The sequence below is a fragment of the Bos javanicus genome, chromosome 10 (genome assembly GCF_032452875.1).
Source record: "Bos javanicus breed banteng chromosome 10, ARS-OSU_banteng_1.0, whole genome shotgun sequence".
In the NCBI taxonomy this organism is placed as follows: Eukaryota; Metazoa; Chordata; class Mammalia; order Artiodactyla; family Bovidae; genus Bos; species Bos javanicus.
Window position 1 is genome coordinate 35,821,241 of NC_083877.1, and position 25,679 is coordinate 35,846,919.

At 40.9% G+C, this 25,679-nt stretch overlaps 2 protein-coding genes and 2 non-coding genes across 4 annotated transcripts in view; 2 read left to right on the plus strand and 2 right to left on the minus strand.

The window, feature by feature from the left end:
* The first annotated feature begins 978 nt into the window (after positions 1-978).
* On the plus strand, positions 979-5,234 carry RPUSD2 (RNA pseudouridine synthase domain containing 2). Its single transcript, XM_061430773.1, has 3 exons — positions 979-1,648; positions 3,317-3,613; positions 4,296-5,234. Exons 1-3 carry the CDS (start codon positions 1,022-1,024, stop codon positions 5,028-5,030), a joined length of 1,659 nt encoding a protein of 552 aa, XP_061286757.1. The 5' UTR covers positions 979-1,021; the 3' UTR covers positions 5,031-5,234.
* A 3,411-nt stretch (positions 5,235-8,645) lies between these two features.
* Positions 8,646-8,761, minus strand: LOC133256303 (small nucleolar RNA SNORA26). The gene has a single exon (XR_009739176.1). It is a non-coding gene; the product is annotated as a small nucleolar RNA SNORA26 (small nucleolar RNA).
* Positions 8,762-12,367: 3,606 nt separating this feature from the next.
* On the minus strand, positions 12,368-12,449 carry TRNAS-GCU (transfer RNA serine (anticodon GCU)). The gene has a single exon. It is a non-coding gene; the product is annotated as a tRNA-Ser (tRNA).
* A 99-nt stretch (positions 12,450-12,548) lies between these two features.
* Positions 12,549-25,679, plus strand: part of KNL1 (kinetochore scaffold 1) — a 63,436-nt gene continuing 50,305 nt past the window's right edge. Inside the window, 4 exon segments of the mRNA XM_061430772.1 lie at positions 12,549-13,039; positions 20,169-20,221; positions 21,282-21,321; positions 22,829-22,894. Of these exon segments, the coding sequence (XP_061286756.1) occupies positions 20,187-20,221; positions 21,282-21,321; positions 22,829-22,894 (141 nt within the window). The 5' untranslated portion in view covers positions 12,549-13,039; positions 20,169-20,186.

The following is a 25,679-nucleotide window of genomic DNA, read 5'->3' on the forward strand; positions in this document are numbered from 1 at the left end:
CTGCTGGGTTTTCCAAATTTGCTGGCCTATTGAGTGCAGCACTTTCACAGCATCATCTTTTAGGATTTGAAATAGCTCAACTGGGATTCCATCACCTCCACTAGGTTTGTTCGTAATGATGCTTTCTAAGGCCCACTTGACTTCACATTCCAGGACGTCTGGCTCTAGGTGAGTGATCACACCATTGTGATTATCTGGGTCATGAAGATCTTTTTTGTACAGTTCTTCTGTGTATTCTTGCCACCTCTTCTTAAGATCTTCTGCTCTGTTAGGTCCATACCATTTCTGTCCTTTATCAAGCCCATCTTTGCATGAAATGTTCCCTTGGTATCTCTAATTTTCTTGAAGAGATCTCTAGTCTTTCCCATTCTGTTGTTTTCCTCTATTTCTTTGCATTGATCGTTAATGAAGGCTTTCTTATCTCTCCTTGCTTATTCTTTGGAACTCTGCATTCAGATGGGAATATCTTTCCTTTTCTCCTTTGCTTTTCGCTTCTCTTCTTTTCACAGCTATTTGTAAGGCCTCCTCAGACAGCCATTTTGCTTTTGTGCATTTCTTTTTCTTGGGGATGGTCTTGATCCCTGTCTCCTGTACAATGTCATGAACCTCCGTCCATAGTTCATCAGGCACTCTATCAGATCTAGTCCCTTAAATCTATTTCTCACTTCCACTGTATAATCATAAGGGATTTGATTTAGAGTTATAAATCACAAAATATCCTCACCCTTTAAAGTATACAACGCAGTGTTTCTTAGTACATTCAGAGTTTAGCAATCTTCATTTTGTTTTGTTTTGAAATATTAATAACTCTTTCAAGAGTTTTTCCAGAGTAAAGGAACTTCGAGCATATCTACATGGAATCTACACTTTTAATGAGTCATTCTTAACAGCTTTCAACTCATTCAGCTACCTCCTTCACGCCTGTTCTCAACGCGGTCCCGCCTCGGCACTAGGTCTCACTGATTGGTTGGTGCCGAGTGACGCCCTCAGATCGCGACCCAGAGGCAGCGGCCGCTGGGTCATGTGGCTGGGAGGCCGGTTGTGGCTCCCGGTTCTTGGGCAAGTGTGCTCCAATCTCCGGTTCCTCGCAATTGCCAGGACTTGGAGTGCCTTTAGGGGACCCATGGCGGAAAGACTCTCGACCGGGGCTGAGGCAGCGAGCGGGCTGGGGGCTCCAGCTCAGCAAAACGGAGATGCGGGCGGCGCCGCGAGGGGTGAGCAGCCCCCTGGGCACCCGGAACCGGGGGGTCCAGGAGAGGAGCCGGTCTCGGGGGACGCGAAGCAGCCCTCAGGAAACGGGGAGCGGGCCCCGGCTGCAGCCCTGGGCCCTGGCAAGCGGAAGAAGCGGCGGGGCGCGGTTGGAGAGCGCGTTGTGCCGCCCCCGAAGAAGCGGCGGGCAGGGGTTAGCTTCGGCGATGAGCACTTTGCTGAGACCAGCTACTACTTTGAAGGCGGCTTGCGCAAAGTGCGGCCCTATTACTTTGACTTCCGAACTTATTGCAAAGGCCGCTGGGTGGGCCACAGCTTGCTGCACGTCTTCGGCACGGAGTTCAGAGCCCAGCCCCTGGCCTACTACGAGGCCGCTGTCCGGGCGGGACGCCTGCACCTCAACGAGGAGCCGGTACAGGACCTCAGCATTGTGCTCAAGGTGGAGTCCTGATGGGGCCTGCCCGAAAGGGGGCATGGTGTTTTCGGTTACTAGGGCATAGGTACCGGAGTAAATTCGGGGTCATTCTGAAGCGTTCTCGTTTTAACTTGTAACACTCTTTTACCGCTCCATTTCCGCAAGTAGACTGCCTGTATGTTTCAGACCTCAGCCACCTTATCCCCTCCATCAAAGCGACTTTGGTGTTTCCAAGGCACAGAAGTTGGAATTCTTGTGAAAGTGAAAGTTAGTCGCTCAGTCGTGTCTAACCTTTTGCGATCCCATGAACTGCCAGGCCTCTCTGTCCATGGAATTCTCCAGGCAAGAGTACTGGTGTGGGTTGCCAATTCCTTTTCCAGGGGATCTTCCCAACTCAGGGATTGAACCCTGGTCTCCTGCATTGCAGGGGGATTCTTTACCAGCTGAGCCACAAGGGAAGCCCCAGGGAATTCTTAACAGCTCCTTTTATGTAGTCTTCTGGCAGTGGCACTGATGATTTTCTGCCTTGCATTGTAGATCTCTGTACAAACGGTAATAATCGAGACTATCATTTGTATCTCCTGTGTGCTGGGCACAGCGTTAAGCATTTTATGTACTTTAACATTTAATTATAATGACAACCCTGTGGAGTAGATACTGTCACTTCATTTTGCCTGTGAGGAAGTTGAGGAAACCAAGATCAACCTCACAGAAGTAAGGCACAGTGCCACCTCCAACACCTGTGTTCTTATAAGTGAAGTGAAAGTCAGTCAGTGGTGTCCAATTCTTTGCAACCCCATGTACTATACAATCCATGGAATTCTCCAGGCCATAATACTGGAGTGGATAGCCTTTCCCTTCTCCAGGGGATCTTCCCAACCCAGGGATTGAACCCAGGTCTCCCACATTGCAGGGGGATTCTTTACCAGCTGAGCCACAAGGGAAGCCCGTGTTCTTATAACTTCCACTTGAATTATTTATCCTAGAGCCTGATAGGATAGAACTGTGAAATGACAGAGATTGAGACCAGAATTGTGTAGCCCAGTGCTTTGACCCTTCTTTAAATTTCCATCACAGCTAAGAGGTACCAGACATTGTCATTAACAGTGTCTCACCATATTTGTGAGGGGATGGTAAGGCATTTGGAAAATGAGTGGTTTGAATCAGTCACAGTTTTGAAGCACAGATCTGGACTGACGCTCACATTTTACAGATAAGGGAACTGAGGCCTAGAGAAGTTAAGTGACTTCCCTAAGAGCATGCAGTAAGCCTGTAGCAAATCCAGGTCTAGAGCCCACATCTCTGGACTTACAGCTTGGTGTTTGTTCAAGGTCACAATAAGTGATGGTTTATGGAGGATTTTCCCCTTCATTTTAGAAAAATATATTGTTAAATATAACTTTATTGTAGAGAAAATACAAATAATCAGAACAGCAAAAACCATAATCACACCATCCAGAGATAGATAACATTTTGGGTATATCCTTCTAGCTCTTTTTCAATTCCTGCTTCTACCTGTGTGTCTGTGTGTTTACAAAATAAGAATACATGGTGTATACTGCTTTTTCTGCTTAAGGATGTACTATGCCCATTCTTTCATCCAGTAAGGAAGATGGGGGGAAGTTGTGTGTGAAGTTGACTGATCATAGGTGGCTGGACCCTGGGCTGACCAGTTGCCTGTGTCATTGGCAGGACAATGACTTCTTACGGAACACAGTGCACAGGCATGAGCCACCAGTTACCGCAGAGCCCATCCGCCTGCTAGCAGAGAACGAAGATGTGGTGGTTGTAGACAAGCCTTCTTCCATTCCTGTCCACCCCTGTGGCCGATTCCGACACAACACGGTCATCTTCATCCTGGGCAAGGAGCACCAACTAAAGGAGCTACACCCATTGCATCGGCTTGATCGCCTTACCTCTGGGGTCCTCATGTTTGCCAAGACAGCAGCCGTCTCAGAGAGAATTCATGAACAGGTTCGGGACCGGCAGGTGAGCCAAACTGAGTTTGCTTCTTGCAGGCCACTTCTGGACTCACAAATGCTCTGCATCGAAAGGGTGTCACTGAGTTCTAGATCTGAAATGAGCCTTTGTGTTTATCTGCTCAAGCTTCCCATCTTTAGGAAGGTCAGCACCTAAGGAGCCAGAGACAAGTTCTTATCTCTTAAGTTTCAAAAGATCTTTAGAGATAACATATACTGCCTCTCTTGGTAATTTGCTGTTTTGAAAATTTTAAATGCTGACAGGCTGAGCAAGGTTTTTAAGACTGTGGAGAGAGTCTACTTGGTGGAAAGATTCTGGATAGAGTTGGAAGAGGTTTGGGTAGAAGAGTTAAATAGTGGTGATTGTGGTCTTGAGACTTGTAATTCTGGATCTGATTATAATGTATTTATTGTTTACTGTTTACCAGGCTCAATACCAAGTATGTTAGAGCCCAGCTAACTAAATCCTCGGAATAGCCCTGTTGTGATAAATGCTTTTCTAAGCAAACATTTTATAGACAAGTTAATGGGTTTTAAAGAAGCTGAGTACTGTAATGTGCCTAGGATTGTGCAACTGGTAAATGGTGGAGCTGGGGTTTGAACCCTCTTCTGTCTGATACGGATGCATTTGTCATCACTGAAAAGGGTTTGGGCTTCATGCACTGACTTTCTCCCTCTTCCCTCCTGTGTAGCTGGAGAAGGAGTACGTGTGCCGGGTGGTGGGGGAGTTCCCTACCGAGGAAGTAACCTGCAAGGAACCCATCTTGGTGGTATCTTACAAGGTAGGGGTGTGCCGTGTGGATCCTCAGGGCAAGCCCTGTGAGTCAGTGTTCCAGAGACTGAGCTACAATGGCCACTCCAGTGTGGTACGGTGCCGGCCACTTACAGGCCGCACCCACCAGATCCGAGTCCACCTCCAGTTTCTGGGCCACCCCATCCTCAATGACCCCATCTACAACTCAGCCGCCTGGGGTCCCTCACGAGGCCGAGGCGGCCACATTCCAAAGACAGATGAGGAACTCCTGCGGGACCTTGTGGCAGAGCACCAGGCCAAACAGAGTCTGGATGTGCTAGATCTCTGTGAGGGTGACCTGTGCCCAGGAGCCCCAGACTCTACAGCACCTTCCTCAGAGCTCAGCAAGGACTGCCTAGAAGAGATGGCTGCATCTTCCCAGAAGATAGATGGAGCAGCTGAGGCAGCCCCTCGGGATCTGGATGGAGTGCCTGTGACATCAGAGAAGGCAACCAAAATGGATGTTGTGAATCAAGAGACAGACCCACTCTGTTCAGAGTGCCGGAGAGTGCCACAGGATCCCTCGCCCCAGGATCTTGTGATGTTTCTGCATGCCCTGCGCTATAAAGGGCCAGACTTTGAGTACTGTTCACCAATGCCTGCCTGGGCACGAGATGACTGGCAAGAACACTGAGGACTATGGCCAACGGAGGGATTATTTATTGGATTGGAACAGGAATGGGCCATGAAGTAGGAGCTAACCACATGGGCTGGTACAGAGTTTCTTGGGGGTGAAGTTGGGCTCTTAAAGGATCTGCTCATACTTGCTAGACCTTCCTCTTCTTCCAGCTAGAGTTTGGGAACTTTCTGGTTTGTAAATAGAGCTCTTTTTCTAATACCTTGTATGTCTAATGTTTTCACTAGTTGTTTCTTTTTTCCTTTTTTTAAGTGAAGTAAAATTGACAACACAATTGCCATTCTAAAACGTAGAATTTAGTGGCCTTTCTTACGTTCACAATGATGTGCAACCCTCACCTCTTAATTAGTTCCAAAACATTTCATCACTCAAAAGGAAACCCATATTCATTAAACAGGCAATCCCCATTTCCTCTTCCACCTAGCTCCTGATTCGATTAGCCAATCTTCTGTCTTTATGGTTTTTGCCTATTCTGGACATTTCATACAAACGGAATCATACAACATGTGACCTTTTGTGTCTGTCGTCTTTTGTTTAGCATGATGTTTTCAGGCTTCATCCAATTCATAGCATGCATCAGTACTTCATTGCTGTTTATGGCTGAATAATATTTCATTGCATGGATATACCACATTTTGTTATACCCATTCATTGGGCGTTTGGGTTGTTCCCACTTTTTGGCTATTGTGAATAGTGCTGCTGTGCACATTTGTGTACAGATTTTTGTTTGAATACATGTTTTCTGTTCTTTCAAGTATATACCAAGGAGTGGGATTGCCAGGTCATATGGTAACTCTTTGTTTAATTTTTAGGGGAATCACCAAACTTTTCCACAGTAGCTGAACCATTTTACATTCCCATAGGAAATGCACAAGTGTTCCAATTTCTCTCCATCCTCACCAACACTTGTTATTTCCCATTGTTTTGATTATAGTCATCTTAGTGAGATTGAAGTAGTATTGTGGTTTTGATTTGCATTTCCCTTGGGACTAATAATGTTAAACATCTTTTCATATGCTTGTTGGATATTTGTGTACCTTGTTTGGAAAAATGTCTATTCAAATTTATTGCCCTTTTAAAATTTGGATTGGCTTGTTGTTGAATTATAAGACTATATATTCTGGGTATAAGACCCTTAAGAGATATATAATTTGCAAATATTTTCTCCCATTCTGTAGGTTGTCTTTTCACTTTATTGGCAGTGTCCTGTGACTCACAAAAGTTTTATTTTTTTATTATGGTGAAAACACTTAATGTGAGATCAGCCCCTTAGCAAATCCGTGTGTACAATATGATACTGTTAACTATAGGCACAGTACAGCATCTCTGGAACTTAAAATCATCATGCATAACTGAAACCTTATACTTGCTGAATAGCAGTTCCTTATTTCCCCCTGCCCCCAACCCCTGACATCACCATTCTACTCTCTGCTTCTGTGTTTATTTTAAATACCAGAAAAGAAAAACTCACTTTTCTTTATTCACAGAATACTCTGTACTTTTAAAATATGTGGTGGTTTCCCCACATCAAGCAATTCTCTGACACAGGCTGGGTATCCTACAATCTGACTCACCTCTGACACCATCTACCCAGAGATAGGGTCAGATCCCACAAATTAAGGACTCAGTCCCACAAAACTTGTCCCCACTTCAAATGACAATGGCAGGTCTAGATTGTTACCTGTGAATCAAAATTTCCCACAACTCCCTCCTCGGGTTCAACCATTTATTAGAATAACTCACAGAATTCAGGAAAACAGTTTCCTTTCTTGATTTATGGTTTATTACAAATGATATTAAAGGCTAGAAAAGACCAGCAAGATGAAGAGATACATAGGGCAAGGTCTGGAAGGGTCTGAGCACAGGCGCTTCTGACTCCATAGAGTGCAGGTGGGTCACTCTCCATATGTGGATGCCTTCTTGTTCCCTGACTCAGAAGCTTTCTGAACCTAGTCATTAGGGGTTTTCAGGGCCAATGGCCTTTTATTTAGCCCAAAGAGAAATATGAAAAACTTTCTACTCCACAGTACCACAATCAGAAAAGGAATTACTGCTTCTGTTTCTAACTCCATGGATCACCAGTCATGTCCTCAGGTCTTGCCATCATCTGTTAATTTCACCCTATTGAAGTTGAGTTTGACCCAGTTTTACTTCATTCTGAAGATCTCAAAAGAAAATTTTGAAATTTGAAATCTCGGGCATTGCTCATTCTCACTATGATCAGGAAAAGTGTACTGTTGCTTGCTATCTATTCATAGCTATCTTTGCAGAAGTTACAAAGCATGGGCTATAGCAAGTGTTATTCCCCATTTCCCCAATTCTATTGGCATTTATTCATTTTGTCTTCCCCAAGCAAGTTTACTATAAGCTAGATTTCAATTTTTGCTCTAATTGATCTTCAATATGACATATTATTTAGTTTTCAGCTTACTAGGCATTCCCAGAAGTTATTTTGGCAAAGTAGAGGTTTTCATATGATAGCATGAAGCTAAGGGAATGATTTGAGAAAAAAGTTTTGAGTTGGTGTTGCACCAACTCAACAGAGAATTCTTGCATTAATTCTTGAACCTCTTCAGGCCTTGGAGCTTCCCTCATAGCTCAGTCAGTAAAGAATTTGCCTGCAGTGCAGGAGACCCAGGTTCGATCCCTGGATCAGGAAGTATTCCTCTAGAGAAGGAAATGACAACCCACTCAAGTATCCTTGCCAGAAAATCCCATGGACAGAGGAGCCTGGTGGTCTATAGCCCATGGGGTTGTGAAGAGTCCGGCCTGACTGAGTGACTAATGCATCACATCACAGACCTTGTCATGAATGTTTTCCCAGAGATGTTTCCCAGTGGGACTACACTTCCTAATGGTAAGGAATAGAAGGATTTAACTTATATCATTGCCTACCTCTCAAAACCAACCTTTGCAAGTCTTACAGCCCTGGGTCTGGGTTTTTCTTATAAGAGTTTAAGAAACAACGGGAGGCCGCACACACACACACACACACATTTCACTTCTTCCTTTAGAACTTTGTGAGGGCTCACACACACACACATTTCACTTCTTCAGAGCTTTGTCTGTGAGGGAGGCTGACACATAAGGGCCTGCCCAGGCAGCAGACCATCACCAACTATACACTGGACAATTTTTTCCAGAGCACCTCATTCTCCATTGAGAATTGGTCTTCTTGAAGTTGGACTCAGAATGGAGATTCATTCCCTGGCACTGAAATAATAAAGAGATCTGGAATATCTTGGTAATGCAATTTGGCTGTACAGTAGTTCTTTATTTCTGGTCTTCCAGAGGTTGAGGGGTCCTGCAACAGTTCAGGATAGGACTTATGAAGAACTGGTGTTGATGGAGAATGATTTCCTTGATCTGTGGCTTGTGACAAATTGGGGGTGGGAGTCAGTAATGGGAATCTTGCAAAATGTATTAGCAGATCAGGCAGAACTATCTTGTCCAAATCTTCAGTTGTAGCTCCTCCAGTAGATGGCGCCTCTAACTCTTACTGCCTTCATTTATTATAAATTTCTTTTTCCATTACTAATCCAAGTCCCCACACCACCACCCCTAGGCTTTTAAATAATCTGGCATGTTGTTAATCCTTTTTTTTTTTTTTCCAGCTGTGACTCCAGACAGAATCCAAGAGGAGATTTACAATCTTTTCTCTGGATTTGAGATTTACTCTACCTTTCTGTGTTAGCCTTAATCCTTTTGAGTCTCGTAGAAAGAGGTAAAATAAGCACAACTCTTATACATCAATAGATCACAGAAATGCAAAAAAACTGGGACCATCACAGCAAGACTTACTGCAATTTCATATGAAAGAAACCACAAATGAACTAAGCATGAAAACAGGTAAAGAAATGAGGAATAGAAAAGTGAGTTTCCACTCATGATTTCTTCTTTTTAACCTCAAGACACTTCCAGTGCTTTATAGTTTCAGAATTTTTACAACTGAAGATCTTCCTTTGAGAAAACAACCCACTCACTTTTTATTTATAGAGACTAGACACATTGATAGACCTTATCAATTTTCCATAGGAAGTCATCACTGTGAGAAGCAGGCAAAACTCAGAAAAATGATGTAGACTTGCCACTCTTTGGAGAGGTCAAAGCACCAATGGACAATTTAAATACCATCTGTCAAATGCTGAGGAAGACACACAGAGCTACAGGAACATCTAGGAGGGGTACAAAGACCCAGAAGCAGAAGAGCATGGGACCAGGCGGGAGAAATCTAAGAAGGAGCTGCAGGTTGCAGGGCTAGGAAAGTCTTCATGATATCGATGACATCAAAGCTGAGATCTGAAGGAGGAGCAGGAGCCAGCCAGGAAGGGGTTGATGGGAAGGAGGTGTTGGGCAGCAGGAGCATGATCCAGGGAGAGGAGTAAGTAAAGCATCTGCAAAGGTTTTGGGGAGACAGAAAAAGGCCTAATTCAGGGGAGGGGTTTTAAGACTAATGTGTTGAGGACACTTCAGAAAATCCCTCAGGAGCTCTTAACCTTTTCTTGTGACACAGATCTTGGGCAGTCTGGTGAAGCCTATGGGTCCCTTCTCAGAATATTGGTTTTAAATGCATAAAATTAAGTTTGTTGTAATATAAAGTCAACCAATTATGTTGGAATACAGTTATCAAAATAGAACAGATAAGAACACAAGAGAGTTTATTTGAGCCAAACTAAGAAGTTTCAATAGTATGTGAACCGAGAACTAGGTTTCAACAGTACATGAACATCTTGAACTTCCAGATGTTCAAGCTGGATTAGAGAAGGCAAAGCAACCAGAAATCAAATTACAAACATCCACTGTATCAGAGAAAAAGCTAGAGAATTCCAGAAAAACATCTGCTTCTTTGACTATGTTAAAGCCTTTGACTGTGTTCAGTTCAGTGCAGTCGCTCAGTTGTGTCCGACTCTTTGCAATCCCATAATTGCATCACACCAGGCCTCCCTGTCCATCAACTCCCTGAGTTCACTCAAACTCACGTCCATCGAGTCGGTGATGCCATCCAGCCATCTCATCCTCTGTCGTCCCCTTCTCCTCCTGCCCCCAATCCCTCCCAGCATCAGGGTCTTTTCCCATGAGTCAACCCTTCGCATGAGGTGGCCAAAGTATTGGAGTTTCAGCTTCAGCATCAGTCCTTCCAGTGAACACCCAGGACTGATCTCCTTTAGGATGGACTGGTTGGATCTCCTTGCAGTCCAAGGGACTCTCAAGAGTCTTCTCCAACACCACAGTTCAAAAGCATCAATTTTTTGGCACTCAGCTTTCTTCACAGTCCAACTCTCACATCCATACATGACCACTGGAAAAACCATAGCCTTGACTAGATGGAGCTTTGTTGGCAAAGTAATATCTCTGCTTTTCAATATACTATCTAGGCTGGGATTAGCAAATGCAAACTATTACATATAGAATGGATAAACAAGGTCCTACTGTATAGCACAGGGAACTACATCAATATCCTGTAATAAACCATAATAGAAAAGAATATGAAAATGTATGTGTATATATATATATATGAATTATTTTGCTGTACAGCAGAAATTAATAAATTATAAATCAACTATAATAAAATTAAAAATTAAAAAATTGGTGAACCAACAATACAATGCATATACTTCCTCATGAATGCTTAAGTTTACAAGATCTAATGATAGGTCCAATAACTACCAGTATATTGAAGTACTATAGCAGTAATGAGCATAAAACAATAGCAGTATTGCATATTGCTAATATGATACAACAATATCTGTTATTTCAGTTGGTGACAAAAATCACAGGTAAGGTTAATAGTACTGTATTTTGTTGCTTACCTTTATTAATAGAAGGAAGTGTTTTCAATTAGAGATTAATGAAGATAAAGCTGCAATTTTTTTCTCCCAACCAAATAACCAATTCAGTTCTATCCATGGACCCCTTGGGAGTGTGTGGAACCCAGGTTGAAATCCTTTCAAGCAACAGGGTGGTGAATGGATTAGAAAGCAAAGTGCTGGGGTGACCCTCAGCCCTCAGCTGTGGGAGGTATCTACATTCCTAAGGGGTTTGGATTGGTGTGGGAGGAGTCACTGGAGCCTGATTTCCACTCTCAGGGCTGAAGGTATCTGCCCAGTGTCAGGTTCTGGGGTACCATTCAGTGCGGAGAGAATGTGTAAACCATGACCGCAAAGGATTGAAGAGCGCTTTTTACTAATTTCCAGGAGAAGGCAATGGCACCCCACTCCAGTACTCTTGCCTGGAAAATCCCATGGACGGAGGAGCCTGGCAGGCTGCAGTCCATGGGGTCGCTTAGAGTCAGGCACGACTGAGCGACTTGGCAACCCATTCCAGTATTCTTGCCTGGAGAATCGCAGAGACAGAGGAGCCTAGTGGGCTGCCGTCTATGGGGTCGCACAGAGTCGGACACGACTGAATCGACTTAGCAGCAGCAGCAGCAGCACCATATAGGGTGGCGGATAAGGGCCACCAGAGTTTGATAGACTTAAATAAATGCCTTTTCTGGAATTACAAAAGCTGTATAACCTTGGACAAGTTTATCTTTTAGTGTCCTCATCTGTAAAATGGAATAATAAACATGTCTGTCGTGATCACAGGGTTATTGTGAATTAAAGTGCTGTAATTCATTGTGGTGCCTGTAGATAAACACTGGATAAATGACGGTGGTTAAATGTAGTTGAAAGACTGCCTGATGACCCTTCAGGAGGAGAATCTCTATTCTTTTTCTACTCCCTCTCTGCTTAAATCCAAGAGAAGAATTAAAACTTTCTCCTCTGGGAAGGCAGCTATGTCTTCACCTCTCTGACTTATAGATAACTACCAAGTTTCCAAGTGCTGTCAACATCTTTTTTTAACGTTGAGTACTTTTCTTGAAGCACCTGCAGCCTTCTGGGGACTGAAAGAGAACCCTGAACACTGAGTCTCACGGTAGCTTTTGAAGTAAAATCTGATTTTTCATAGTAACGACAGGTATGAAAAACGCTGGGGTTAGAGTCCACAATAACCGAAGTTCCTCAGTCAGGAGCTCGGTTAATTACTACTGAGCAGACCACCACTAGAACATATGTAAATAGCGATAATCGTGGGATTCTATGCACTGTTTTTTGCTACATTAGAAATACACTAAACGCATTATTTAACTCTGATTCCCAGAAAATGTCTCTTTCCCTTTTTCTTTATACGTGAGATCAGAATGCTCCAAAAGCTGTCTTTCAAGAGTCAAACCGGAGGTTTCAAAGTCGACTAGTAAATCATACTTGCAATGAATAAGCAACTCTTTCCATTCCGCAAGGAAATTTACCGTCATCGGTTCAAATCAGTGGCGAAAAAATAAAACCTACATCCGACGAGGATGGGATTCGAACCCACGCGTGCAGAGCACAATGGATTAGCAGTCCATCGCCTTAACCACTCGGCCACCTCGTCCCAGAAGCCTACTCCTTCCTGGTAGCTATAGGGAGTAAAACTAGGGGGATGTGACGCAATGGAATGGGAGCCGCCATTTTGTACGGAAGCAAAGCTCCGATCTTTTTTACAGCAAGAAATAAAAAGAAGATGGCCGCTCCCATGCAGTGAGGAATCTGCAGTGGGGAGGAATAAAGGAAAATTCCGTAGAAAATGAGATAACCTTGAAAGAAATAAAATTGGCATACAAACTGGGAAAAAATTTTGATTGAAGTAATCTTAGGGAGGGTCTGCCGCCTAAGGGGCGGGGCCGACGCGTTGAGCGGCTTTGCGCCTGCGCTTCCGCTAGGCGGTTAGATTTGAATGCTTTACAGAGGTCCTCTGGGCGTTGTGAGGAGACTTGTGAAGGGGTGGGGGTGAGCTATGTGAGGAGCGTGCGGACCACAAACAAGTCTGAGGAGAATTTGTGAAGCCGTTGGGTCGCGGCGAGTAACTTTCGTCCTGGTCTTCGCCCGCGGGATTTAGGTTTTGTTAGAGCGGACTCAAGGCCCCACGCTGGGAGGAGAGGGACGCGCCTACAGCCAGGCTGCCTCAGCACTCGCTGGGCTCAGGTACGGACGCCCTCCCCCGGTGCAGGACTCGCTCTTCTCTCACCTCGGCCTGCACTTGGGCCGCCTCTCGCCCCGCTAGCAGTCTCCATCCACACCTGGGCCCCACGAGCGGCCCTGGGTCGCTGGCCCGCGGCTCTCTCCGCGTCCCGCCCCGCCATCTTCTGTCAGGGCTCCAGGACTCCCTAGCACCTACCTCCTTTTCCCTTCTTTGGGGAACTCACGGGTGTTTGCATTTCTTACTCAGTCTTTTCTTAGCTATAAATGAAGTGACAGAAATGTGATTTTAAACTCTCGGTTTATGGTTTATTTACAGTGTCTGATCTGAGTGCTAGCGGCACTGAGCAGATTTTGAGTCTTCTGCGGATGTAATAACATAAATAAAGCCAGTATTAGTACGCCACAAATAAGTTTTTTAAAAATCCTCGGTGCATTATTAAGCCAGAGTTAAGGAGTCTTTTCTTGCTGTTTGTCTCAATAGTAGAGTTTCAGAAAAAAGTTCTAAAAATATATGTTTTGTCGATTGGAATTTTAAAGATAGGTTTATAGAGGTATGACAGAGAAGACCAAAGCAGAGCTTACTTTAGGTATGAAGATTGAAGTTTTCAGTTGAATTGGATCAGTCTAATTCCTCAGATCTGTATTGGATTCCTTGTCTTGTGCTCGGGCAGGGAGCAGATGATTCAGTCCCTCATCTAGAATTTACAGTCCAGAACGGGAAGGAATTGATATACACAGATAACTATAAAGCAAGACTGTAAAGGATTACAGGACATTCTAAAGGAATGTGGGAACACAGACCAGCTTATTTAATGCTTTTTGGCAATGGAGACTAGAGGAGGCTTCTTGGAGAAAGTGGTATTTGAGGTGGAACTTGAAGGAAAGAATGATTTGAAATGTGAATTTAACGTACTGTAAAGGTTGCGTTCCAAGTGATATGATTTTTCTTGACAACGTGAAATGGCTGGAAATTTTTACAAGGTGACAAGTAGATGTAAACTGAATGAAAAATACTTGGAGTGGTAATATTAATGATGTGTTTGATGCTAAGTAAGAGACAGTAAAAGATACCCTAGATATTGGTAGTAGGACAGTGCTGACCAATAAAACTTCCAGTGTTAATGGTAATGTTTAATTTCTGCATTGCTCAGCACGGTACTCATTAATCTCATATGACTGTTGAGCACCTACAGTGTGGCTAATTGTGACAAGAATGGTATTTTAAATTTTATTGCATTTTAATTAAATTTAAATTATCTGATATAGCACAGGTCTAGAGTCTATATCACTGGACACTATGAAATATATTAACTGTTGTTCAGTGGCTCAGTCGTGTCTGACTCTTTGAGAGCCCATGGACTGCAGCAAGCCAGCCTTCCCTGTCTTTCACCATTTCCCAGAGCTTGCTCAAAGTCATGTCCATTGAATCGGTGATGCCATCCAATCATCTTTCTCAGCGTCAGGGTCTTTTCCAATGAGTGGGCTCTTTGCATCAGGTGGCCAAAGTATTGGAACTTCAGCCTCAGCACCAATCCTTCCAATGAATATTCAAGGTTGATTTCCTTTAGGATGGACTGGTTTGATCTCCTTGCTTTCCAAAGGACTCTCAAGAGTCTTCTCCAACACCACAGTTCAGAAGCATCAATTCTTTGGCGCTCAGCTTTCTTTATAGTCCAACTCTCACATCCATACATGACTACTGGAAAAACCATAGCTTTGACTATGTGGACCTTTGTCGGCAAAGTAATGTCTCTGCTTTTTATTACACTGTCTAGGTTTGTCATAGCTTTTCTTGCAAAGAGCAAACGTCTTAATTTCATGGCTGCAGTCACTGTCCGCAGTGATTTTGGAGCCCAAGGAAATAAAATCTGTCACTATTTCCATTGTTTCCCCATCTATTTGCCATGAAGTGATGGGATCGGGTGCCATAATCTTAGTTTTTTGGATGTTGAGTTTTAAGCCAGCTTTTTCACTCTCCTCTTTCACTTTCATCCAGAGGCTCTTTAGCTCCTCTTCACTTTCTGCCATAAGGGTGGTGTCATCTGAATATCTGAGATTATCGATATATACATAAACTGAATGAAAAGATATTTTATTTTGTTCTTAAATAATCGCAATTATTTGATTGGATATGTGCACCTGTTATAGCTGAAAATGGGGTCCAACTGCTTACCGCTCAAAAGTCAATAAAGAGGCAAGGTTGGTGGAAAGCAAAGTTTGCTTCTTTTTGGATGCTGGCAACAGGCTAGGAGGGCAGACTTCTGTTCAAAGCCCAACTCTCCCCCACTGATGATCAGTGGGCAACAGATTTTAAAGGGAGAGGCTACATGCAGAAACAGCACAGTCAGCTCTGACAGTCATCTTGAAATTGATCATGTGGTGGTCTGACCAACATCATCTTGATTATTTTAAATACAGTTGATCTTCAGTTCTAGGATGGGCTTGTTCCCGTTTCTTTGAGACTAATTCTCTGAACAGTGGCAGCTTATGTCATGGCTACAGTCTAGTCATCGTGTAGTTCACTTCTTCCACCTGGTGGGGGTTTCAGTATCTTTAAGAGCTCACAGGATATGGCCCAGAATAATATCTATAGCCCTTGAGAAGGAACTAAAGGTCCTTTACTATGCTTGATGACTAAACTATTATTATGTGGTCTCTTTGGCTGTTTTCCTTTGTATCTGCATTTTCTCACTTCTCTGATTATGCTTATTCTTTGGGTAAAGTTTTTCCATAGACAAAAGGCAGGTGGAGAACATGAGGAACAAGGTTCATAGTGTCCTTCTCCATTTCATGTTGAACACTATGCAACTTTCAGATCTTGGAATCGGATACTGCCATGCTCATTTCTGGGGCCACATTGATCAAAAGTACTTGCTTTATATCACAGCAACTGCCAAAAATCCAGCTTTGCAATAATATGTAACCAAAACTAGTGTAAGGTCAATGGGTACTCTTTTGAACTAGCAGTAGATAGATGTTGAGAATTGTTTCTCTCAGAAATTTAAAATATTCCAGAACCCCTTTGTGAGTATGCTGTAGCACCCCTCCTTACGTGCCTGGTGCACAGTTTTGGAACCAATTAATAATCAATGAATGTGATGATGATCAAAAGTTCAACCATAACAGCATTTTACACATGAGGCTTAATGTGAGAGTCTGCAGTCTATTTCTGTTGGAAGTGGAACTTACAGATATGTAATAAATAGAGTATTTTTAAAAGAGGACATCAGTAAGCTTCAACTCTTTATCACTTAAGTGCTAACTAAGTCTGGCAGAGAGACAGGGCTTATGCACAATGACTGTTTCAAACAATGAATATGTTTAGATGACTCAAGGCTATGGTTTTTCCAGTAGTCATGTACAGATGTAGAAAGTGAAAGTGAAGTCACTCAGTTGTGTCTGACTCTTTGTGACCCCATAGACTGTAGCCTACCAGGCTCCTCTGTCCATGGGATTTTCCAGGCAATAGTACTTGAATGGATTGCCATTTCCTTCTCCAGGGGATCTTCCTAACCCAGGGCTCGAACCCAGGTCTCCCACATTATAGACAAACGCTTTACCGTCTGAGCCACCAGGGAAGTCCAGATGTAGAACTGCACAATAAAGAAGGCAGAGTGCCATACAATTGATGATTTTGAACCGTGGCACTCTTGACAGTCCCTTGGAAAGCAAAGAGATCAAACCAGTCGATTTTTAAGGAAATCAACCCTGAATACTCTTCGGAAGGACTGATGCTGAAGCTCTGATACTTTGACTACCTGATGCGAAGAGGTGATTCATTGGAAAAGACCCTGATGCTGGGAAAGATTGAAGGCAGAAGGGGAAGAGGCTGACAAAGGATGAGATGGTTGAATGACATCACTGATTCACTGGACATGAACTTGGGCAAACTCTGGGAGGTGGTGAGGGACAGGGAAGCCTTGTGTGCTGCAGTCCATGGTGTTGTGAAGAGTTGGACACAACTTGGTGACTGAGCAACAAGTTTGATAGTACTTTAAGTTTTATCTGTGAATTTTGAATATGGACTTGAAAATATTTCTAAAAGGAGAAAAAAATATGGAAGGCATTGAGTTTATTGAGCTCATATTATTTACTAAGCACTGTGCCAAATTCTTAAAATGTGACAGTAAACGTAAGAGACACCAGCCCTATTCTCATGGAGTTTACTGTTTAGGCAAGGATATGTTGATGCAAATACTAGTCAATCTATAAATAAGAACAGAAGAGAGTTTATTTGAGCCAAACTAAGAAGTATAGCCTGGGAGACAGCCTTTCAGTTCTGAAGAACTATTCCGGAGAAGCATGATTTTCAGTGCAGCTTTATATCTTGTCAGAACAAAGAACATCAACTATAACAAGGGTACCTTCCTTCAATGTTTCTTAAAGAAATATTAACACATACACAGCCGGTCATTATGTTTTTGGAGCTTGGGAATGGAGCCTTATCATCAAAGGAGTACTAGCACTGACATCCCAGAAAGGGAGGCTTTTATGTCTATCTTCAAAACAGACATTCTTTACTTCTGGACAGTGTACCCTCTTCTTTAATGGCTAAAGCACATGTATAGTGTATTTTAGATAAGCTTTAATACTGGCTGTTCTAATTAGAATAAAGTTCAAGCCAAATCATGTGTAATCTGGCTTGATGACAGTGGCTTCACCATACTTCAATATGTCAAAATTTCTTCCATCAGTTAGTTTGGGAAGATAAAAGGGATAATTAATTTACATAACAGACTTAAATTACAGTTGTGGTAATGCTACAAAGGAGACATACCCAGTGATACAAATTGTACTTTTCTTGACTTTCTTGCCAAGAAATAATAGCAAATAAAAATTTGAAGACTTGGGAAAGAGCTTTGTTTGTGCAGGAATAGAAATGCCAATGTGTCTAGCACAGAGAGAGAAACAGTGGTATGAGATTTAAGTATGAAGTCTGAGAGGCAAGCAGGATCCAGATCTTGTAAAGCTTTGTAGTTCCTGGTAAAGAGTTTATTTTCAGTACAATGGTAAGCTTTTAAGGGGTTTTACATAGGGAATGTCTTAAAGATGATTTATGTTTAAGAACATAACTGCCTACTATGTGGAGAAAGGACTTCAGGGGGATAAGAGTGGAAGTAGGGAGACCAATGAGATGGAAATTGTAATATTCTACTTGAGAGATGAGGGCAGCTTGAATTATGGTGGTGAAGATAGAAGGGAATGAATTTGGGATATATATTGGATATAGAATCACTAAGACTTAGTGCTAGATTGAATAGAAGTGCAAACAGCTATCATACTTGGTTGATCTTGAAAAGTTTTCAGTTTTGCTGTTAAGTTGATGTTTGCTGCTTTTAAAATAGATACTGTTTGTTAGATTAAGGAATTTACTTTCTATTCCTAGTTTGCTAATTTTTTTAATTTGAAAGGATGTTAAAAATCATCAAACTTTTTTTAATCTGTTGAGATAATTTATGATTTTTCCCTTTTAATCTGTTAGGATAGTAAATTGTAAAAATGATTTTCTAATGTTGAACCAATTTTGCATTTCTGGAATATAAGCAATGTGACCATAACACATTCTTCTTTTCACAAATTGCTCCTTTTTGCTATTTTTTTTTTTAGGATCTTATATTTTTTGTAGTAAAATTAGCATGTAATATTTACTTTGTTGTACTGTATATATCTGGATATAGAGTGTCTGTGTATGAGATGGAGATGATTGCAGTTAAGAGAGTTTTCTTTAAAACAAAATAATTAAAGTAGTGGAGGTAGTTGCTTTTGGGAAAGAGGATAGTATGTACTATCTTAAAACTTTAAAAATATTATTTTAAGTAAATATGGCTATAATCTGTGAACAAGAGATAAGTAAAACCAGAAAAATGGATAAACAGGCTGAGAAAGTGATGGAGGACAAAAGGAGAGTCAGAGATCAAATTCTAGGTGATTCCCATTGCCTTATATATCTATGCTGCTGCTGCTTCTGCTAAGTCCCTTCAGTCGTGTCTGACTCTGTGTGACCCAATGGACAGCAGCCCACCAGGCTCCCCTGTCCCTGGGATTCTCCAGGCAAAAACACTGGAGTGGGTTGCCATTTCCTTCTCCAATGCATGAAAGTGAAAAGTGAAAGTGAAGTCGCTCAGTCGTGTCCGACTTTGTGTGACCACGTGGACTGCAGCCTACCAGGCTCCTCCGTCCATGGGATTTTCCAGGCAAGAGTACTGGAGTGGGTTGCCATTGCCTTCTCCGAGGTAGGAGCTAAGACCACTAAAGAAACTTCAGGTTATGCTTCTTTTGCACACTCTTTCCAAGACAGATAGATACTCACTGAGTGGGATTGTAAGCATAATCAAATACATTTTTTTTTTTTTTATATAATTTTTCGATTGATTTTTTGGCTGCACTGGTCTTAGTTGCTTTGCGAGGTGAATGGGAGCTTTTCTTCATTACGATGCATGGGCTTCCCATTGCGATGGCTTCTCTTGTTGCAGAGCACAGGCTCTAAGCTCACGGGCTTTAGTAGTTACAGCTTGCAGGCCCTAGAGTGCCTGGGCTTCAGTGGTTGTGGCGCATGGGCTTAGTTGCTCAGTGGCATGTGCAGTTTTCCTGGACCAGAGATTAAACCCGTGACCCTTGCATTGGCAGACAGATCTTATTCACCCACCACCAGGGTAGTCCCAATTACAGTGTTTTTACAGGGTTATTTTTATGTCTTAATTTTTTTTTTTTTCTGAGTAAAGTTAAATTTTCATGAGATAAATATTCATTTTGTGCAGATTTTATTAAGCTGTATTTTGATGGCTGATTGACTACATTTTGAGATTGAATTATTATGTAATCCATAAACTTCTATAAACTAGGACAGTTTTTTATTTGAAGCAATAAAGTCCATATCATCCCAATCAGTATTGGTCACTGATTTCATCTTGAATATGAGAATTTTCCAAGAGTGGTAATTAGAGCAGTGTAAAGTCCTCAAAATTTTTCATATTTCATATTCCTGTAATGAAAATTTTTCCTTCTTTCCTCCCTTTTTTGGCCCTCTCACAGAAAGTAATCCTAAAATCACAATTCTGTTCTTAATCTCTTCATTCATTACAGTTTCTCCTCCTTTTTTCTCACCTTTTCTCTTATTGTATATTTGTTACAGAAAAGTTTTTCTTCAAAAATGGATGGGATATCTTCAGAGGCTAATGACGAAAAGTAAGTTCTTGAAATGCAGCTAAAAACATTAACTCCTTATCAGAGAAAGATATTTTTCTAATCAGTAAGACATATGGATAACTTCTGAAATGTTTTCCCAATCTGTTCCAGGGAAAAGAAGTAAATGTTACAGAATCACGGCACTTCTTGTCATATCTTTGTATAAACTCATCTAGAATCAAAATTGAGACGGATTTAGAGACTGCCTCCCATCTCTTCAATTTAAGGATGAGAAAATTGAGGCCCAAGGAAATGATTTGTCTAAAGTTGGCATCACAAACTAGCAACTGTTTACAGCCTATAGGCATATGTATATATGACAAAGAAAAATATTGTTTAAACGTTGTTTTTTAATTTTTGAACTAGTTGCCAAAGTTTCATACAACAGTTAGATTTTCAGTTTTTTCTGAAAAATCAAGTGTTACGACACTGGGCTCATATTCTTGCTTGGCAACAACTAGCCTAGTGAAGTACATAGTAGCTGTAATGATCAAACCAGGCAGGAAGGAATTCTCTGTAGTCTCAACACCACCTATTTTTCTTAACATCTGCTAAATTATCTGTTTGGCTTTTTCAGTATTCAAAGCCTGGTCTAAAAAATCACACAGTAGTAAAACCAGAGCTAGAGGCTTTTGATTTATGATCCATTTATCTTTTGGGTTTTTTTTAGCCCATACTGCTGCTTATAGAATCTTAGTTCCCTGACCAGGGATTGAACCCATGCCCCCTACCCTGGAAGCTCAGAGCCCTGACCACTGGACCACCAGGGAATTACCTTTCTTATTGGTTTTTTTTTTTTTTAGTCCATTTATCTTATAATCGTGCTTATATCAATATGGTAATCTATGTTGTACTGATTGTTTTTCAGGAAATAGTTGTATGATATACCGTATGTATTTTAAAATGCTGACTTCCTAAATACTGAATTTAAGTCTTGTACTATAAAGTTTATTAAGTGAAAATGATGACTGATTTATAAGCATGGAAGAGATATTATAATGATGGGTTTTAGAATTCAGTCTTTTACCACTGTGTATGTAAAATTTTTTCCCTTTTTCAGTGGCAATGTGGAGAGACCTGTTGGAAGACGACATTCTTCAGTAAGAAACACTTATTTGAGCTATTGTTACCTTTTATTGATTGATGACTATATACCACAGTAATTTTGAATAGCATCATCATCCCAACCCTGCTGGCTTCTATTACTCTCTGGATAAAGACTCAGTATTTAACCTGATTACACAATTCTGTAGATATACTAAAATTCCTATTTTATGGATTTCACGGTAATTTAATTCGTTGTGTTCTGTGTAAATTATTCTTTAATAAATCTGTTTAAAAATATATAAAAACTATTGTACAGAGCTGCAGCAAAACACAAAATAATCCAGCTAAAATCTATTTAAGCACAAAACTTTTTGAGTTATGAAATTGAAAAAAATCCAAAGATAGGGATGATATTAGGCACAAGTTAACTGACAAGGGGTTCCAGCAATAGCACCAGTGGTTCTGTGATGCTTTCGCCATAAGAATCTTTGCCGCAAGCACTTTTGCCCCATTACTAATTGGCAGCAGTATTATCATTGTGGAAGGGTTTTATAACGCAATACAAAACTCAATTACAAATATGTATCCTAGTGTTTGAAAACTGATAACCTATCTTAGTAGAAGAAATTTTAGTGAAAAACTACAATGCCAAATGAAAAGTATGAATCAATAAATTTTTTTTAATGTATTAAATGTACTATGAGCGAAAGATAAAAGGCAAGTGCTTAGGTACAACCTGCAAAATAAAATCAGTTATTTATGCAGTATTGCCATGAATTTACACACATTTTAAATGTATTCAAGTATTCTGTATTTTGCAATAAAGTCTTTAACTTTGTTATTCATTTTTCATGTTTCATTATGTCCTTTTTAATGTCCCTCTTTTATCTTTTATAGCAAAATTGCCTTCTGGTCAATTAGTTATGCAGCAGAAGTGTTTGTAGGACAGATGTCTGTGCAAGGACACTTATGGTGAAAGTACTGGACCCAATTAGTACTTGATTTCCTTTCATTTTTATACTCTAATCTCTTCCTCTGGGTAGTGAACAGCTCTCTCTCTCTATTATTATTATTACTACTGTACAGCTAGCTCACCCAACTTCCAGGTTCCAGTTCTACATAAAAAATAGTGTCTGTTTCCCCAGGATTAAAAAATAAATAAATAAACCCAGAATACTCAGGGTTGAATCATGTTGGCTCTGTTATTTTGATATGGGTCATTCCCAAACCAGTCACTATTGATGAAAGAATGTTTGTGCAGATTGATCTTGGCCCCAGGTTACCTGTTGAACCCTAGAGCTGAAGCAGAGTTTTACCCAGACCACATGGGATGAGAGTAAGCAAATAACTGGAAAATGGAGGCAAGGAGAAGGGAATGGAGCCAAATATTTAAAACCGCCACAGAGTACAAAGCAGTATGAATTTGTGGTGTTTTAGAGGTTTCTACAGGAATTTTAGCATCTCTACCTTTCTGATCATGATATAACTTGAAGTGATTTCAAGTTATATCATGAAATAATAATAGATAATAGCAGACTTTCTTGAATATTTCTCTTCTAGATATTGAAACCCCCAAGGAGTCCTCTTCAGGACCTCAGAGGTGGAAATGGGAATGAAACTATTCAGGTAAGTCTCTGGTACAAATGCATCATAGATGACTATTTTCAGTGATACTTTCAATAGGTAGAAAATTTGCTAGCTATTGAAGGGAGAGCACCATAAATGATTCTCAGTTGAATATGTATAAGTAAGCATTCCATGGCCCTCAGGTTATAATCCAAACATTTGAGCAAGCTGGCACTCTTGATTTTTAACCCCTATTTACTTTTCCAGACTTCTTGCCACTCTCATACATGTATCTCACCATTTAGAATTGCTTACCATTCCCCAAACAGACATGAACTGTCAAGGCTGCGGGTATTTATATGTGATATTACCTCTGTTAAGATGGCTTGTCCCTCATCCTTCATTTACCTGCCAGTATTTTATTAAAAACTTTTTGAAACACACTGAAAAGTAGAAAGAATTTTGTAGTGAATGTTCATATAGTCATTACCTAGATTCTACAGTTAATATTTTATCATACTTGGTTTATCACATATTTGTAGTCCTCTTTACCGCATAATTCCCGTTTGATCTCTAAGACTCAGCTTTGGTGTCACTTCTCTCAGAAAATCATCCCTTAACATATTCTGTTGTAGCTGTTTACTAATGTCCATTATAAATTAAGAACTCTCTTGAGATTAACTTTGTTGTGTGTGTTTTTAGTGTATTATACGTGGTATATAATTCACTTTCAGTACATTTTGTTGAATGATGAAATGTGTATAGCTTTGGAGACCATTTAATTCTGAGTGCTTACCCTACTTTAGCCTCTATAAATAAATTTTTCTATTTCTCAAATACATCAAGCCTTTGCACATGATCTGAATCAAATGCTTTCCTTCTGTTCAACTCTTCATCTGACTACTAATTAATCCTTCAGATCTCAAATGTACTTCTTCACAGAAATCTTCCATAATTCTCAGGCCAAATTATTATTTTTTAATGTAGTTTTTATTCATATCACTACATTTTGAATTTTATATTTGTGTAGATTTTTGTTTTAATGTCTGTGTTACCATTAATCCCCAGTAGAGTAGGGACTGTACTGTTTGCTTTACCATTCTTCTATTGTCACTCAGCGTGAGATTTAGTATGTGTGGTTTTTTTTTTAGTTTAATGAATGTTTGAATGAGTAAATAATGTATTCAAAGATTCATAGAGCTTTAAAACTAACAGGACCTCAATAGTAATCTTGAATCTTATTCCTTAATTTTATAAATAAGAAATAGGAGGTCCAGAGAGGTTAAATGTTTGTCTAACCCCACACAATTAGTGGCAGACTTCAGATTGGAGCTGTAATCTCCTTAGTGCTCTTTCTAATATACCACACAAATTTCAGGGTTTTTTAAAAGGTAAGAAGTATAGTAGTATTTATTATGTCCATATTATTGTCATTATTAAGCTCAAGGCCACCTGTAGTGTCTGCCAGGATCTTAACAGAGAGGATGAACATTCCTGATTCTTTGTAACAAAATTTATGCTCAGGTATCCAGAATTAGGAAAGCAAAATTCTCTATGGATTTCATTTGGTTTTGTGTTTGGTATCGATATGAGTAAAAATGTTCTTCCTTGTTAAGGAAGATGAAGGAAAATAAAAATAGTATAATGAAAATATGTTCAGCATCACTAATCATTAGGGAAATGCAAGTCAAAACCACAGTAAGATATGAATTCATATCTGTTAGGATGGCTACTGTTAAAAAAAAAACAAAAAATAGCAACAGTTGGCTAGGATGTAGAGTAATTAGAACCACCTGACTCTTGAGAAACCTATATGCAGGTCAGGAAGCAACAGTTAGAACTGGACATGGAACAACAGACTGGTTCCAAATAGGAAAAGGAAGTATGTCAAGGCTGTATATTGTCACCCTGCTTATTTAACTTCTATGCAGAGTACATCATGAGAAACGTTGGGCTGGAAGAAGCACAAGCTGGAATCAAGATTGCCGGGACAAATATCAATAACCTCAGATATGCAGATGACACCACCCTTATGGCAGAAAGTGAAGAGGAACTCAAAAGCCTCTTGATGAAGGTGAAAGTGGAGAGTGAAAAAGTTGGCTTAAAGCTCAACATTCAGAAAACTAAGATCATGGCATCTGGTCCCATCACTTCATGGGAAATAGATGGGGAAAGAGTGGAAACAATGTCAGACTTTATTTTTCTGGGCTCCAAAATCACTACAGATGGTGATTGCAGCCATGAAATTTAAAGACGCTTACTCCTTGGAACGAAAGTTATGACCAACCTGGATAGCATATTGAAAGGCAGAGACATTACTTTGCTAACAAAGGTCCGTCTAGTCAAGGCTATGGTTTTTCTGGTAGTCATGTATGGATGTGAGAATTGGACTGTGAAGAAAGCTGAGCGCTGAAGAATTGATGCTTTTGAAATGTGGTGTTGGAGAAGACTCTTGAGAGTCCCATGGACTGCAAGGAGATCCAACCAGTTCATTGTAAAGGAGATCAGTCCTGGGTGTTCTTTGGAAGGAATGATGCTCAAGCTGAAACTCCAGTACTTTGGCCACCTCATGCGAAGAGTTGACTCATTGGAAAAGACTCTGATGCTCTGAGGGATTGGGGGCAGGAGGAGAAGGGGACGACAGAGGACGAGATGGCTGGATGGCATCACTGACTCGATGGACGTGAGTTTGAGTGAACTCCGAGAGTTGATGATGGACAGGGAGGCCTGGTGTGCTGTGATTCACGGGGTCGCAAAGAGTCGGACACGACTGAGCGACTGAACTGAACTGACTGTGTACTATTGGTGGGAATGTAAAATGGGTACACCTGCTATAGAAAATAAT